Source organism: Oncorhynchus tshawytscha, unplaced genomic scaffold, assembly GCF_018296145.1.
Source record: "Oncorhynchus tshawytscha isolate Ot180627B unplaced genomic scaffold, Otsh_v2.0 Un_contig_388_pilon_pilon, whole genome shotgun sequence".
Lineage (NCBI taxonomy): Eukaryota > Metazoa > Chordata > Actinopteri > Salmoniformes > Salmonidae > Oncorhynchus > Oncorhynchus tshawytscha.
In genome coordinates this window covers 486443-500000 of record NW_024609827.1, presented here as the reverse complement: position 1 = coordinate 500000, position 13558 = coordinate 486443, and the positions used below count along the sequence as shown (strand labels likewise).

The window sequence follows — 13558 nt, the reverse complement described above, 5'->3', positions numbered from 1 at the left end:
TTAAGGCAATATGCTGGTTTAAGGCAATATGCTGGTTTAAGGCAATATGCTGCTTTAAGGCAATATGCTGGTTTAAGGCAATATGCTGGTTTAAGGCAATATGCTGCTTTAAGGCAATATGCTGCTTTAAGGCAATATGCTGCTTTAAGGCAATATGCTGGTTTAAGGCAATATGCTGCTTTAAGGCAATATGCTGGTTTAAGGCAATATGCTGCTTTAAGGCAATATGCTGGTTTAAGGCAATATGCTGGTTTAAGGCAATATGCTGGTTTAAGGCAATATGCTGGTTTAAGGCAATATGCTGGTTTAAGGCAATATGCTGCTTTAAGGCAATATGCTGGTTTAAGGCAATATGCTGGTTTAAGGCAATATGCTGGTTTAAGGCAATATGCTGGTTTAAGGCAATATGCTGGTTTAAGGCAATATGCTGGTTTAAGGCAATATGCTGCTTTAAGGCAATATGCTGGTTTAAGGCAATATGCTGGTTTAAGGCAATATGCTGCTTTAAGGCAATATGCTGGTTTAAGGCAATATGCTGCTTTAAGGCAATATGCTGCTTTAAGGCAATATGCTGGTTTAAGGCAATATGCTGCTTTAAGGCAATATGCTGCTTTAAGGCAATATGCTGCTTTAAGGCAATATGCTGGTTTAAGGCAATATGCTGGTTTAAGGCAATATGCTGCTTTAAGGCAATATGCTGGTTTAAGGCAATATGCTGGTTTAAGGCAATATGCTGCTTTAAGGCAATATGATGCAAGTAACATTATAGCGGCAATCAGCAGTAACAAAGCGTCCTCCTCGCCCCTGGTGAAAAACTGATTAAGAAATGTAAATGTGATGTAATATATTGTATTGGTGTTAATATCTTCCTGTTTCTTCATGCCAAAAATGAAGTGTAATTTTATACTGTATATACAGCACCAGTATCCAGGCTGTATCACATCCAACCGTGATTGGGAGACCCGTAGGGCGGCGCAAATTGGCCCAGCGTTGTCCGGGTTTGGCTCGGGGTAGGCCGTAATTGTAAATATGAATTTGTTCATAACTGACTTGCCTAGAGGTTAAATAAATAAATAAATAAATAAAACCAGTCTAAAGTGTGGATACACCTACTCATTAAAGGGTTTTTCTTAATTTTTTACTATTTTCTACATTGTAGAATGATAGTGACAACATAAAAACGATGAAATAACACATATGGAATCATGTAATAACCAAAGAAGTGTTAAATAAATCCAAATATATTTTATATTCTTAAAGTAGCAACCCTTTGCCTCAGTGACAGCATTGCACACTCTTGGCATTCTCGAAACAGGTTTCACCTGGAATGCTTTTCTAATAGTCTTGAAGGAGTTCCCACATATGCTGAGCACTTGTTGGCTGCTTTTCCTTCACTCGATCCAACTCATCCCAAACCATCTCATTTGAGTTGAGGTCGAGGGGATTGTGGAATCAAGGTCATCTGATGCAGCACTCCATCACCCCCCTTCTTGGTCAAATAGCCCTTAAACAGCCTGGAGGTTTTGGCTCATTGTGCTGTTGATAAACAAATGATAGTCCCACTAAGCGCAAACCTGATGGGATGGCGTATCGCTGCAGAATGCTATGGTAGCCATGCTGGTTAAGTGTGCCTTGAATTCTAAATAAATCAGACAGTGTCACCAGCAAAGCACCCCCACGCCATCACACCACCCCCTCCATGCTTCATGTTGGGAACCACACATTCGGAGATCATTCGTTCACCTACTCTGCATCACACAAAGACATGGCGATTGGAACCAAAACAGTGGTGTCAGTGGTGTCTTAGCAGCAATTCGACCATGAATGCCTGTTTCACACAGTCTTCTCTGAACAGTTGATGTGGAGATGTTCTTTTACTTGAACTCTGTGAAGCATTTATTTGGGTTGCAATTTCTGCGGCTGGTAACTTTAATGAACTTATCCTCTGCACCAGAGGTCTTCCTTTCCTGTGGCGGTCCTCATGAGAGCCAGTTTCATCATAGCGCTTGATGGTTTTTGCCACTGCAATTGAAGAAACTTTCAAAATTCTTAAAATTATCTGGCTAATCATTGATGTAATTATCCGATAAGACTGATGTGTTAAAGTAATGATGGACTGTAGTTTCTCTTTGCTTATTTGAGCTGTTCTTGCCATAATATGGACTATATATACCCGATAAGGTCAACTTTTGTATACCAACCCTACCTAGTCACAACACAACTGATTGGCTCAAATGCATTAAAAGGAAATACATTTCACAAATGAACTTTGAACAAGGCACACCTGTTAATTAAAATGCATTCCATGTGACAACCTCATGAATCTGGTTGACAGAATGCCAAGAGTATGCAAAACTGTCATCAAGGCAAAGGGTGGCTACTTTGAAGAATCTCAAATCTAAAATATATTTTGATTTGTTTAACACTTTTTTGGTTACTACATGATTCCATATGTGTTATTTCATCATTTTGATGTCTTCACTATTATTCTACAATGTAGAAAATAGTCAGAATTAAGAAAAACCCTTGAATGAGTAGGCGTGTCCAAACTTTTGACTGGTACTGTATATATAGTCCAATAAAATGAAATAAATAGTTTTTTTTAATAAAAAAAAAACTAAGAAAACAAGAGATGATGCTAAACAACTGTTGTTTGTCTCATGATAGAGAAAATGAACAGAGAGTTAAGGTTTTAAAGCTGATCTTGTTCAAAGTAAAGAGCTGAGGGATGGAGAAATGCAGCCACTCTCAAGTTCATAGATAAAGCTCTGGAAAGACTGACCATCCGTGGTTAAAACTATAATGTCGATATCATGTATTGGGTAAAACAAGCTTATAGTTTGGGTCCTGATAGGGTACAACAGTTGAACTAAGCTCATGAGGCATTTATACGTCTTATTCTTCAAGAATAAATGGGTACATATCATTAATTTAAGTCCAAAAATGGATGCAGCAACTGCAGATTGCTCCTTTAGTGGGATTACATCTATTGCGCTTGTCGACTGTGAGACATTAACGTTAAAATGACAGCTATGAACATTTCAGTGGTTTTACAGTATACAACTTCACCATTGCAACAATATGTTTTTTTTTTTTGTTGAGGCATTCACTGCAATAAAAACAGTCAAAAACAACTTAAGTGGTTTTTAAGGTCAGTCAGGAGAAAACATTTTGGAATCGTAAGCAAACTGAGCACTCGGCTTATTGTTTCAAGTTCAAAGTTCAAAGTTGATTGGCCCAATAAATACACAGGAACTCCTTGTCAAGTTCTCACTGAAACGATTCAAGTCTAGGAGGTGGTAGCCTTTCGATTTCACGAAATTCCCTTCCTTGTTTCCCTCTGTTTTGTGCCTACTGAAAGCATTCCAGCATTTCTTCTGTAGTCTAATTTTAAATTCTCAAGCAGAGGCCACACTGGTTCCAGTGACTCTCTGCCTACAGTATGTATATACTCCCACAGAGACACAGCAGCCCCAGCCAGCCCACTCAATATGTGTTATGCTACCACAGCTGACACTACTATTTGTACAATTGGTTTATTACAAAAGGACAATTGGTAAATATATATATAATTTTGGTATCTGGGTGGCGGTGGGCTGGTTCTCTAGGGGCCTGGGGGTCTTGATAGCAGTGGTTGGTGAGAGTTGGATGTCTGGGTGCCTGGGGGTCTGGATGGTGAGAGGTGGATGTCTGGGGCTCTGGGGGTCTCGGTGGTGAGAGGTGGATGTCTGGGGTTCTGGATGGTGAGAGGTGGATGTCTGGGTGCATGGGGGTCTGGATGGTGAGATGTGGATGTCTGGGTGCCTGGGAGTCTGGATGGTGAGAGGTGGATGTCTGGGGCTCTGGGGGTCTGGGTGGTGAGAGGTGGATGTGTGCCTACTCTCACCGCCCATCCCCATCCAGGCTCTCAAGCCCCCAGATGTAAACATCTCATTAAACTCAGTGCCAATACCAGGCTGTTTAACACGTAACAGACTCTCTGGGCCAATACCAGGCTGTTTAACATGCAACAGACTGTGGGCCAATACCAGGCTGTTGAACATGTAACAGACTCTGTGGGCCAATACCAGGCTGTTTAACATGTAACAGACTCTCTGAGCCAATACCAGGCTGTTGAACATGTAACAGACTCTCTGTGTAACAGGCTGCCTCAGTAGTTAACCTGCTTAGGGCCCAGAACTCACTGAGAGCAGGAGGTGACGAGCTGAACACAGGGCTGATGATGAATCTGGGTTATTTTAGGTTCCTGGGGCTGTGGTGAGGTTCAGTTGATTTGAAATGTACTAGAACTCTCTCTGTTTCTCTCTCTGTCTCTATCTCAGCGCCTCTCTCTCTCTCTCCCCCTCTCTCTCTCTCCCCTCCCTCCCTCCCTCCCTCCCTCCCTCCCTCCCTCCCTCCCTCCCTCCCTCCCTCCCTCCCTCCCTCCCTCCCTCCCTCCCTCCCTCCCTCCCTCCCTCCCTCCCTCCCTCCCCCTCCCTCTTTCTCTCTCATTTTCCTGAGGCCTAAAACCTTTTGATTCGAGGAGGAAACACACAGAAAACTATTAAATGTTAATTTATTTTCACACTTCATAAATTAGTAAGTAACCACCACATTCAGTGAACCCAATGTTTGGCATGGAGCCTTTTGTCCATGGCCTTTGTCCAGGGCCTTTGTCCAGGGTGGGTCCAATGTCCACTGCTTTTTACCTCCCATACTTTTCAGATTAGTCATGTGAGAGATAACATGACTAATCTGAGAGATAACATGACTAATCTCTCAGATTAGTCAGGTTATCTTTCAGATTAGTCAGGTTATCTTTCAGATTAGTCATGTTATCTTTCAGATTAGTCATGTTATCTTTCAGATTAGTCATGTTATCTTTCAGATTAGTCCATGTTATCTTTCAGATTAATGCAACATTTGGCTACACAAATTGTTGTCTTGTAATCGTTGTCACAATGTTTTCTTGCTGTTGAGCCTGGTGTTCTTATATTAGCTAGAAACATCTAACTCCATCAGCACTTATCGCCTCATCTGACTTTTATGAGACATATACGACTCCTAACTCCCTCCGTCTGTTAGGACGTCTACTCCACACCCTGGCAGGTGGGAACAAGGCTTTACACTCCACAGTATTAACCTCATTGCTTCCATTCAGTATCTAGTAGTCTACTTTCCTGTGTCTTCTCCCAAACCTCCAACTGGGCATGTGAACATCATCCGTGTCAAAGTAGTATAGTATATAGTATAAATGCAGGTTGGTTGGGGGTCTGTGCAGGTTGGCTGGGGGTCGGTGGGGTGTCGGTGGAGGGGGAGTTGTGACAGTTTATTTGGCTCAGCGGAGTATCGGTGGATCTCAGGTTACCACCCTGTGGATCCATCAGGCCACACACACCTGCTCCTGTCCTTTAAGCAGGTTCAACTGCCTGCTGCTTAGAGAAGAGGAGATAGAGAAGGAGAGAGAGAGGAAGAAGAGGAGAGAGAGAGCGACAGAGAGAGAGAGAAGAAGAGAGAGAACGAGAGGGTGACAGAGAGAGAGAGAGAGAAGAAGAGAGAGAACTAGAGGGCGACAGAGAGAGAGAAGAAGAGAGAGAGCGAGAGGGCGACAGAGAGAGAAAGACGGAGGAAACGAGGAAGGAACAGTACTTCCCAGGTTGAGTGGCATATGCTCTGAGCAGGCTGGAGAGAGCCAGAGGGGTGGTGTGATGGTTGGTGGAGTGGGGGACTCTCTGCTCTGCTCTGCTCTTGAAAGTTGGGGACTTGAGTGGATCCTCCTCTCCCTTACGCAGGCAGCAGCCCCCTAGGGCCCTATAGATAGACTGTGATGCGGCTCTTTAGCTTTCTAACAGATGGTTTCAGACCTGGGTTCAAATATTGATTGTTTTCTTCCAAATTACTTTAAGCGTTTGATTGAGCCTGTCTGAAGCACGAGAAGCACGAAAAAGGGTGGGGTTACCACTTTTGGGACTGTTCCATTGGTTCCATTGTGCCAGGCAAGCTCAATCAAGCGAAGCAGACATATTTGAACAAATATACATAATACTATTTGAACCCAGGTCTGGGTGGCTACAGCCTTCCTTCATGCTACTGCTGTCACAGGATCAGTTGGCTGCAGACTCAGATTGAGATTCTCTGGCTCAGGATCAAGCCTTGGGATCGGGAGAGAGTGAGAAACCCCCCTACAAAGACAGGAGCTCTGTGGAAGGCTTTGGTCCTACTGAGACGCTTTACACCTATCCAGGGGGCTTATGGTTACATCTGCTGTATATACAAATACACACATAACAAGCTTGTACGCACACACACGAACATACACACACTCATACATCTACACTACACGTCTCTCTCTCTCTACCTCTCTCTCTCTCTCTCTCTCTCTCTCTCTCAGTCTCTACCTCTCCCTCTCAAACACCCAGCATTCCAGTTGTTCTGCTGCTAAGTTTTCTCAGCTACCAGCAATACCAGCTATCCCAAACAGTCGGTGTTTTGAAAAGAAAGCAAAACATTTACTTCATTTTAAAGGGGTGACACTGAGATCTTCTGCAGGCCAGGGTACTATATAGTGCACTACATTTTCCCAGACATTTATGGGCCCTATATAGGGAAAATGGTAGCTTTGCAGCCCCCAGTCTTTCAGAGGGAGCAACTCCCAGACTCTGGGCCAACATCAATGCTTTCTGCGTTGTCTAATCCACTGAGAGAGAGAGAGAGCGAGAGAGCGAGAGAGATAGATAGGTACTATAGGTTAATTAAGAAATCAAACTTGCTTCCGGAGAGTTAGAAGCCTCCTCTCTTCAGTCCGTCGACCTCTGTGAGTAACAGTTTGGCATTTCACTCAGACCTCAAGCATCTGTTATAAAGGACAAACCACAGTGTGAGTCCAGTTAGCTGACAGTAAATGTTGTATTACTAAAGCCTTGTGCCTATCGTTTATGATCAACATTCTCATGTCCGTCGAGCCCCGTCTGTCAGTAACAGTTTGACATTTCACTTCATGCGAAATCACTCAGACCACAAGCATCTGTTATAGAGTATAGTGAGTCCAGTTAGTTTACTTAGCCATGTGCCTATCGTTTATGACAAACATTCACATGTTTATAATGGAATTGTTGTGGCTTTTTGTGGGGGGCCAATCATTCAGAACAGTATTGCATAATGATGATGTAGATCTCAAACTAAGCAGCACTTGTGGTGAGTTGAAATAAATTACTTACATGTAATTGTGTGGTTGAGAAGGTCAACAAACGTAAACCAGAGGTGCCGGTTGAATGTTTTAAGGGTGACGTTGGTGGGAATTGACCCCAGTCAGGACTACGTCATCAGGTAGATGAGATGAGGAGCCACTCTGATACACTGACCTGGGTTGGTAGCTCCAGCTGTGTGAGGAGGGCTGGATGTAATGAAGCAATACTGCTTGAATAGAGCCAGAGGCACAAAACCATAGTAACAATCAGTTCCAATTAATGTGGGGAGGGAGAGAGAGAGAGAGAGGGGAGGGAGGGAGGGGGGGGGGAGGGAGGGAGGGGGAGGGGGAGGGGGAGGGAGGGAGGGAGGGAGGGAGGGGGGGGAGGGAGGGAGGGAGGGAGGGAGGGAGGGAGGGAGGGAGGGAGGGAGGGAGAGGGAGGGAGGGAGGGGAGGGAGGGGAGGGAGAGGGAGGGAGGGAGAGAGAGACGGAGAGGAGACGGAGAGAGAGACGGAGAGAGACGGAGAGAGAGACAGAGAGAGAGACAGAGAGAGAGACAGAGAGAGAGAGAGAGAGAGACAGAGAGAGAGACAGAGAGAGAGACAGAGAGAGAGACAGAGAGAGAGACAGAGAGAGAGACAGAGAGAGACAGAGAGAGAGACGGAGAGAGAGACAGAGAGAGAGACAGAGAGAGAGACAGAGAGAAAACGTCAGAGACACAAATCAATATCCGTGGCCTGAGTGGGAGTACACAGTGGTAGAGACATAGGATCAATAGTTGGATCTCCTGACTACAGTCCAACCGTAACATTCCTCATGCATTAAAACCAGGGTCGTATTCACTAGGAAGGAAATGGAGAGGGATGACCTAAACTTGTCCACTACAAAATGCTTGTTATTTTTTTGCCATTGCAAAATGTTTTGCTGTGGTGTACATTTGTGAATAAGACCCAGGTTTCCCTGAATCACTTTAATAATTTAATAACAAGATTTCAGAACCTAGTTTTCATGTTTAACATATTGTTTCTAGCAATAGAAGGGCTGTAACTTTTTGACTTTTTAATACTGTTTTTGATACCAAGACCAATCGGTTATCCTCTCTAGCTGTTTTTCTCTGATATGATTATATATGCTGATAAAACAGATGATTATATATGAATTATTCATGTTCTTACTATCTTTTCATTCCATTCATAATTCTTGCATGCGCCTGCTCAGCACAACGACCCTCCAGCGTTTGATGTGTTTGTAAGGGCGGAGAAACAGAGATATCATCGATGACTATCCTTGATTATACATTTATCTCGTATAGCACGGAGAGAGGAAAACAAATCTGCAGTATTTGGTGTAAGACTGAGACTGTTGACCCATTTCAAACCCAATATCCTGCCTGCATCTCAGTAGTCTGATCTTGAAGTCTGTTCTCCTCATCTCTCCATCTTTATCTGCACTGGTGAGAAAGAGTTGGCCTGGTGAGAAAGAGTTGGCCTGGTGAAAGAGTTGGACTGGTGAAAGAGTTGGCCTGGTGAGAAAGAGTTGGCCTGGTGAGAAAGAGTTTGACTGGTGAAAGAGTTTGACTGGTGAAAGAGTTGGCCTGGTGAAAGAGTTGGCCTGGTGAAAGAGTTGGCCTGGTGAAAGAGTTGGCCTGGTGAGAAAGAATTGGCCTGGTGAGAAAGAATTGGCCTGGTGAGAAAGAATTGGCCTGTGAGAAAGAGTTGGCCTGGTGAGAAAGAGTTGGCCTGGTGAGAAAGAGTTGGCCTGGTGAAAGAGTTGGCCTGGTGAAAGATTTGGCCTGGTGAAAGAGTTTGACTGGTGAAAGAGTTGGCCTGGTGAAAAGAGTTGGCCTGGTGAAAAGAGTTGGCCTGGTGAGAAAGAGTTGGCCTGGTGAGAAAGAATTGGCCTGGTGAGAAAGAATTGGCCTGTGAGAAAGAGTTGGCCTGGTGAGAAAGAGTTGGCCTGGTGAGAAAGAGTTGGCCTGGTGAGAAAGAGTTGGCCTGGTGAAAGATTTGGCCTGGTGAAAGATTTGGCCTGGTAAGGAAGAGTTGGCCTGGTCAGAAAGAGTTGGCCTGTTGAGAAAGAGTTGGCCTTGTGAGAAAGAGTTGGCCTAGTGAGAAAGAGTTGGCCTGGTGAGAAAGAGTTGACTTGGCGACAAAGAGTTGGCCTGGTGAGAAAGAGTTGGCCTGGTGAAAAAGAGTTGGCCTGGTGAAAAAGAGTTGGCCTGGTGAAAAAGAGTTGGCCTGGTGAAAAAGAGTTGGCCTGGTGAAAGAGTTGGCCTGGTGAAAGAGTTGACCTGTCGAGGAAGAGTTGGCCTGGTGAGAAACATTTGGCATGGTGAAAAAGTTGGCCTGGTGAGAAAGAGTTGGCCTGGTTAAAGAGTTGGCCTGGTGAGAAAGAGTTGGCCTGGTGAAAGCAGATTTCTGGTTGGCATTGTGTTGCTTGTTTTCCAGGACCAGTGTTGCGAGTCGTTGCTCCAACTTCTCCGTCCTCTCTCTGTGTATGTGTGTCATTCAGAGAAGATTCCTGGTTGACATTGTGTGACTTGTTTTCAGGGACCAGTGTTGCCAGTCACTGCTACAACCTCTCTGTCCTCTCTCTGTGTATGTGTGTTATTCATATTTGTGGACAATGGACAACAAAGTAATCGTCTTTGTCTTCTAATGTTGTACAGAACGTCTCCTCATGTTGTACAAAACGTTTCCTAATTTTGTACAAAACACCTCCTCATGTTGTACAGAACGTTTCCTAATGTTGTACAGAACGTCTCCTAATGTTGTACAGAACGTCTCCTCATGTTGTACAGAACGTCTCCTAATGTTGTACAAAACGTCTCCTGATGTTGTACAGAAAGTCTCCTAATGTTGTACAGAACGTCTCCTAATGTTGTACAGAACGTCTCCTCATGTTGTACAGAACGTCTCCTGATGTTGTACAGAACGTCTCCTAATGTTCTCTTCTTCTCTGGCAGGATGATGAGGTGGTGCTTCAAAGTGTCGCCACCATCCAGAAAGAGAATCGCAAGTTTTGTCTGTCCGTGGAGGGACTCGGTAATCGACTATGCTTCCTGGAACCTACATCTGAGGCTAAGGTAAGAGGAGTGTCTCTTAATGCTTGGTACTGATGGTGGCTCTTAATTTGAACCGTTTGGTTGCAGGAGGAAAGTCATCTCGCAGCAGGAGAATTTGAAAACCTGAACAAATATGTTAAATAGCCGCCAGGGGTCAGGTGGAAGTGGTGTTTGTTTACAATGCAGTACCGTACCTAGTTTGTACCTTAGACTGCAGGTCCACTGGGTTCCTGTTCAGGTAGCCTATTTTCAGAGCCTTCGGAAAGTATTCAGGGCCATTGACTGTTTCCACATTTTGTTACGTTACAGCCTTATTCTAAAATGGATGAAATAAATTAAAACATGCTCAACAATCTACACACAATAACCCATAATGACAAAGTGAAAACAGATTTTTAGAATTGATTTACAAATGTATAAAAAATAAAAAACAAATACCTTATTTACATAAGTATTCAGACCCTTTGCTATGAGACTTGTTATTGAGCTCAGGTGCATCCTGTTTCCATTGATCATCCTTGAGATGTTTCTACAACTTGATTGGAGTCCACCTGTGGTAAATTCAGTTGATTGGACATGATTTAGGAAGGCACACACCTGTCTATATAAACTCCCACAGTTGACAGTGAATGTCAGAGCAAAAACCAAGCCATGAGGTTGGCGGAATTGTCTGTAGAGCTCCGAGACAGGATTGTGTCAAGGCACAGATCTGGGGAAGGGTACCAAAAAATGTCTGCAGCATTGAAGTTCCCCAAGAACACAGTGGCCTCCATCATTCTTAAATCGAAGATGTTTGGAACCACCAAGACTCTTCCTATTGCTGGCCATCTAGCCAAACTGAAAAATCGGGGGAGCATGGCCTTGGTCAGGGAGGTGACCAAGAACCTGATGGTCACTCTGACAGAGATCTAGAGTTCATCTGTGAAGATGGGAGAACCTTCCAGAAGGACAACCATCTCTGCAACACTCCACCAATTAGGCCTTTATGGTAGAGTGGCCAGACAGAAGCCACTCCTCAATAAAATGCACATGACAGCCCACTTGGAGTTTGCCAAAAGACACCAAAAATCTCTTAGACCATGAGAAACAAGATTCTCTGTTCTGATGAAACCCAGATTGAACTCTTTAGCCTGAATGCCATGCGTCACATCTGGAGGAAACCTGGCACCATCCCTATGGTGAAGCATGGTGGTGGCAGCATCATGCTGTTGGGATGTTTTTCAACGGCAGGTAGTGGGACACTAGTCAGGATTGAGGCAAAGATGAACGGAGCAAAGTACAAAGAGATCCTTGATGAAAACCTGCTCCATAGCTCTGTTAGGGACCTCAGACTGGAGCGAAGGTTCACCTTCCAAGAGGAGAAAAACCCTAAGCACATAGCCAAAACAACGCAGGAGTGACTTCAGGACAAGTCTCTGAATATCTTAGAGTTGACTGGACTTGAACCCAATTTAGTATCTCTGGAGAGACCTGAAAATAGCTATTCAGCAACACTCCCCATCCAACCTGACAGCGCTTGAGAAGATCTGCATTGAAGGATGGGAGAAACTCCCCAAATACAGGTGTCCCAAGCTTGTAGTGTCATACCCATGAAGAAGTTATGCTGTAATCGCAGCCAAAGGTGCTTCAACAAAGTACTGAGTAAAGGGTCGAAATATTTATCTAAATGTTATTTTATTGTTATAAATTAGCAAACATTTCTAAAAAAAATTTTTTTGCTTGGTCATTATGTTGTATTGTGTGTAGATTGATGAGGGGGGAAAAAACTATTTCATCCATTTTAGAATAAGGCTGAAACGTAACAAAATGTGGAAAACGGGGTCTGAATACATTCCGAAGGCACTGTATATGTAGTCACACCCGAATACTTTGTAGAAGCACCTTTGGCAGCGATTACAGTAGTGAGTGTTTCTGGGTAAGTTTCTATGAGCTTTTCACATCTGGATTGTGCGATATTTACCTATTATTCTTTTCTAAATTCTTCAAGCTCTTTCAAATTGGTTGTTGATCATTGCTAGACAACCATTTCAGGCCTTGCCATAAATGTTCAAGTAGATTTAAATAAAAACTGTAACTCGGCCACTCAGAAACATTCACTTTCTTCTTGGTAAACAACTCCAGTGTGAATGTGGCCTTGTTTTGTAGGTTATTGTCCTGCTGAAAGGTAAATTCATCTCCCAGTTTCTGGTGGAAAGCACACAGAACCAGGTTTTCCTCTAGAATTTTGCCTGAGGTTAGCTCCATTCCGTTTCTTCTATATCCTGATAAAACTCTCCAGTCCTTAATAATGACAAGCATACCCATAACAGGATGCAGCCACCACTATGCTTGAAAATATGGAGAGCGGTACTCAGTAATATGTTATATTGGATTTTCCCCCAAAATAACACTTTGTGTTCAGGACACGCAGTTAATTGCTTTGCCACCGTTTTAGCAGTATTACTTTAGAGCCTTGTTTCAAACAGGATGGAGAGAGCGCTGCAGTGGATAGCTGCCTTCTTTTCATTGATCTTAGCTTTTTTTGCACATAATATTTCCGGCATCATTTCCTATGACCAAAAACAGCTTCTGGACATTAGAAGAGCAATCACTAATCTCGATTTGAATGAAGACTTCTACTTCATTGAGTCGGCAGCTGTGGATGTACTGCTCATTCCAGACCAGGCCATAATCCCCGGTACTTGAAAATGGAAGAGGCGGTCCAGAAGAGGTTTTAACGAGGTTAACTCCCTGACGAGACTACTTCGGCGAGCAAATAAACTGACTCTACCTCCGTTCTATTGGGAAACGTACAATCACTGGAGAATAACCTGGATGAACACCGTTCGAGACTATCCTATCAAATCAAATCAAATCAAATTTATTTATATAGCCCTTCGTACATCAGCTGATATCTCAAAGTGCTGTACAGAAACCCAGCCTAAAACCCCAAACAGCAAGCAATGCAGGTGTAGAAGCACGGTGGCTAGGAAAAACTCCCTAGAAAGGCCAAAACCTAGGAAGAAACCTAGAGAGGAACCAGGCTATGTGGGGTGGCCAGTCCTCTTCTGGCTGTGCCGGGTGGAGATTATAACAGAACATGGCCAAGATGTTCAAATGTTCATAAATGACCAGCATGGTCAAATAATAATAATCACAGGCAGAACAGTTGAAACTGGAGCAGCAGCATGGCCAGGTGGACTGGGCACAGCAAGGAGTCATCATGCCAGGTAGTCCTGAGGCATGGTCCTAGGGCTCAGATCCTCTGAGAGAGAGAAAGAAAGAGAGAATTAGAGAGAGCATACTTAAATTCACACAGGACACCGGATAAGACAGGAGAAGTACTCCAG

The 13558-nt window shown here is 43.8% G+C and overlaps 1 protein-coding gene across 1 annotated transcript in view; it reads left to right on the top strand.

Moving 5' to 3' along the window:
* The window catches only part of ryr3 (ryanodine receptor 3), a 268014-nt gene that overhangs the window by 15134 nt on the left and 239322 nt on the right, over positions 1-13558 (top strand). The window contains 1 exon segment of the mRNA XM_042319182.1: positions 10131-10250. Within this exon segment, the coding sequence (XP_042175116.1) occupies positions 10131-10250 (120 nt within the window).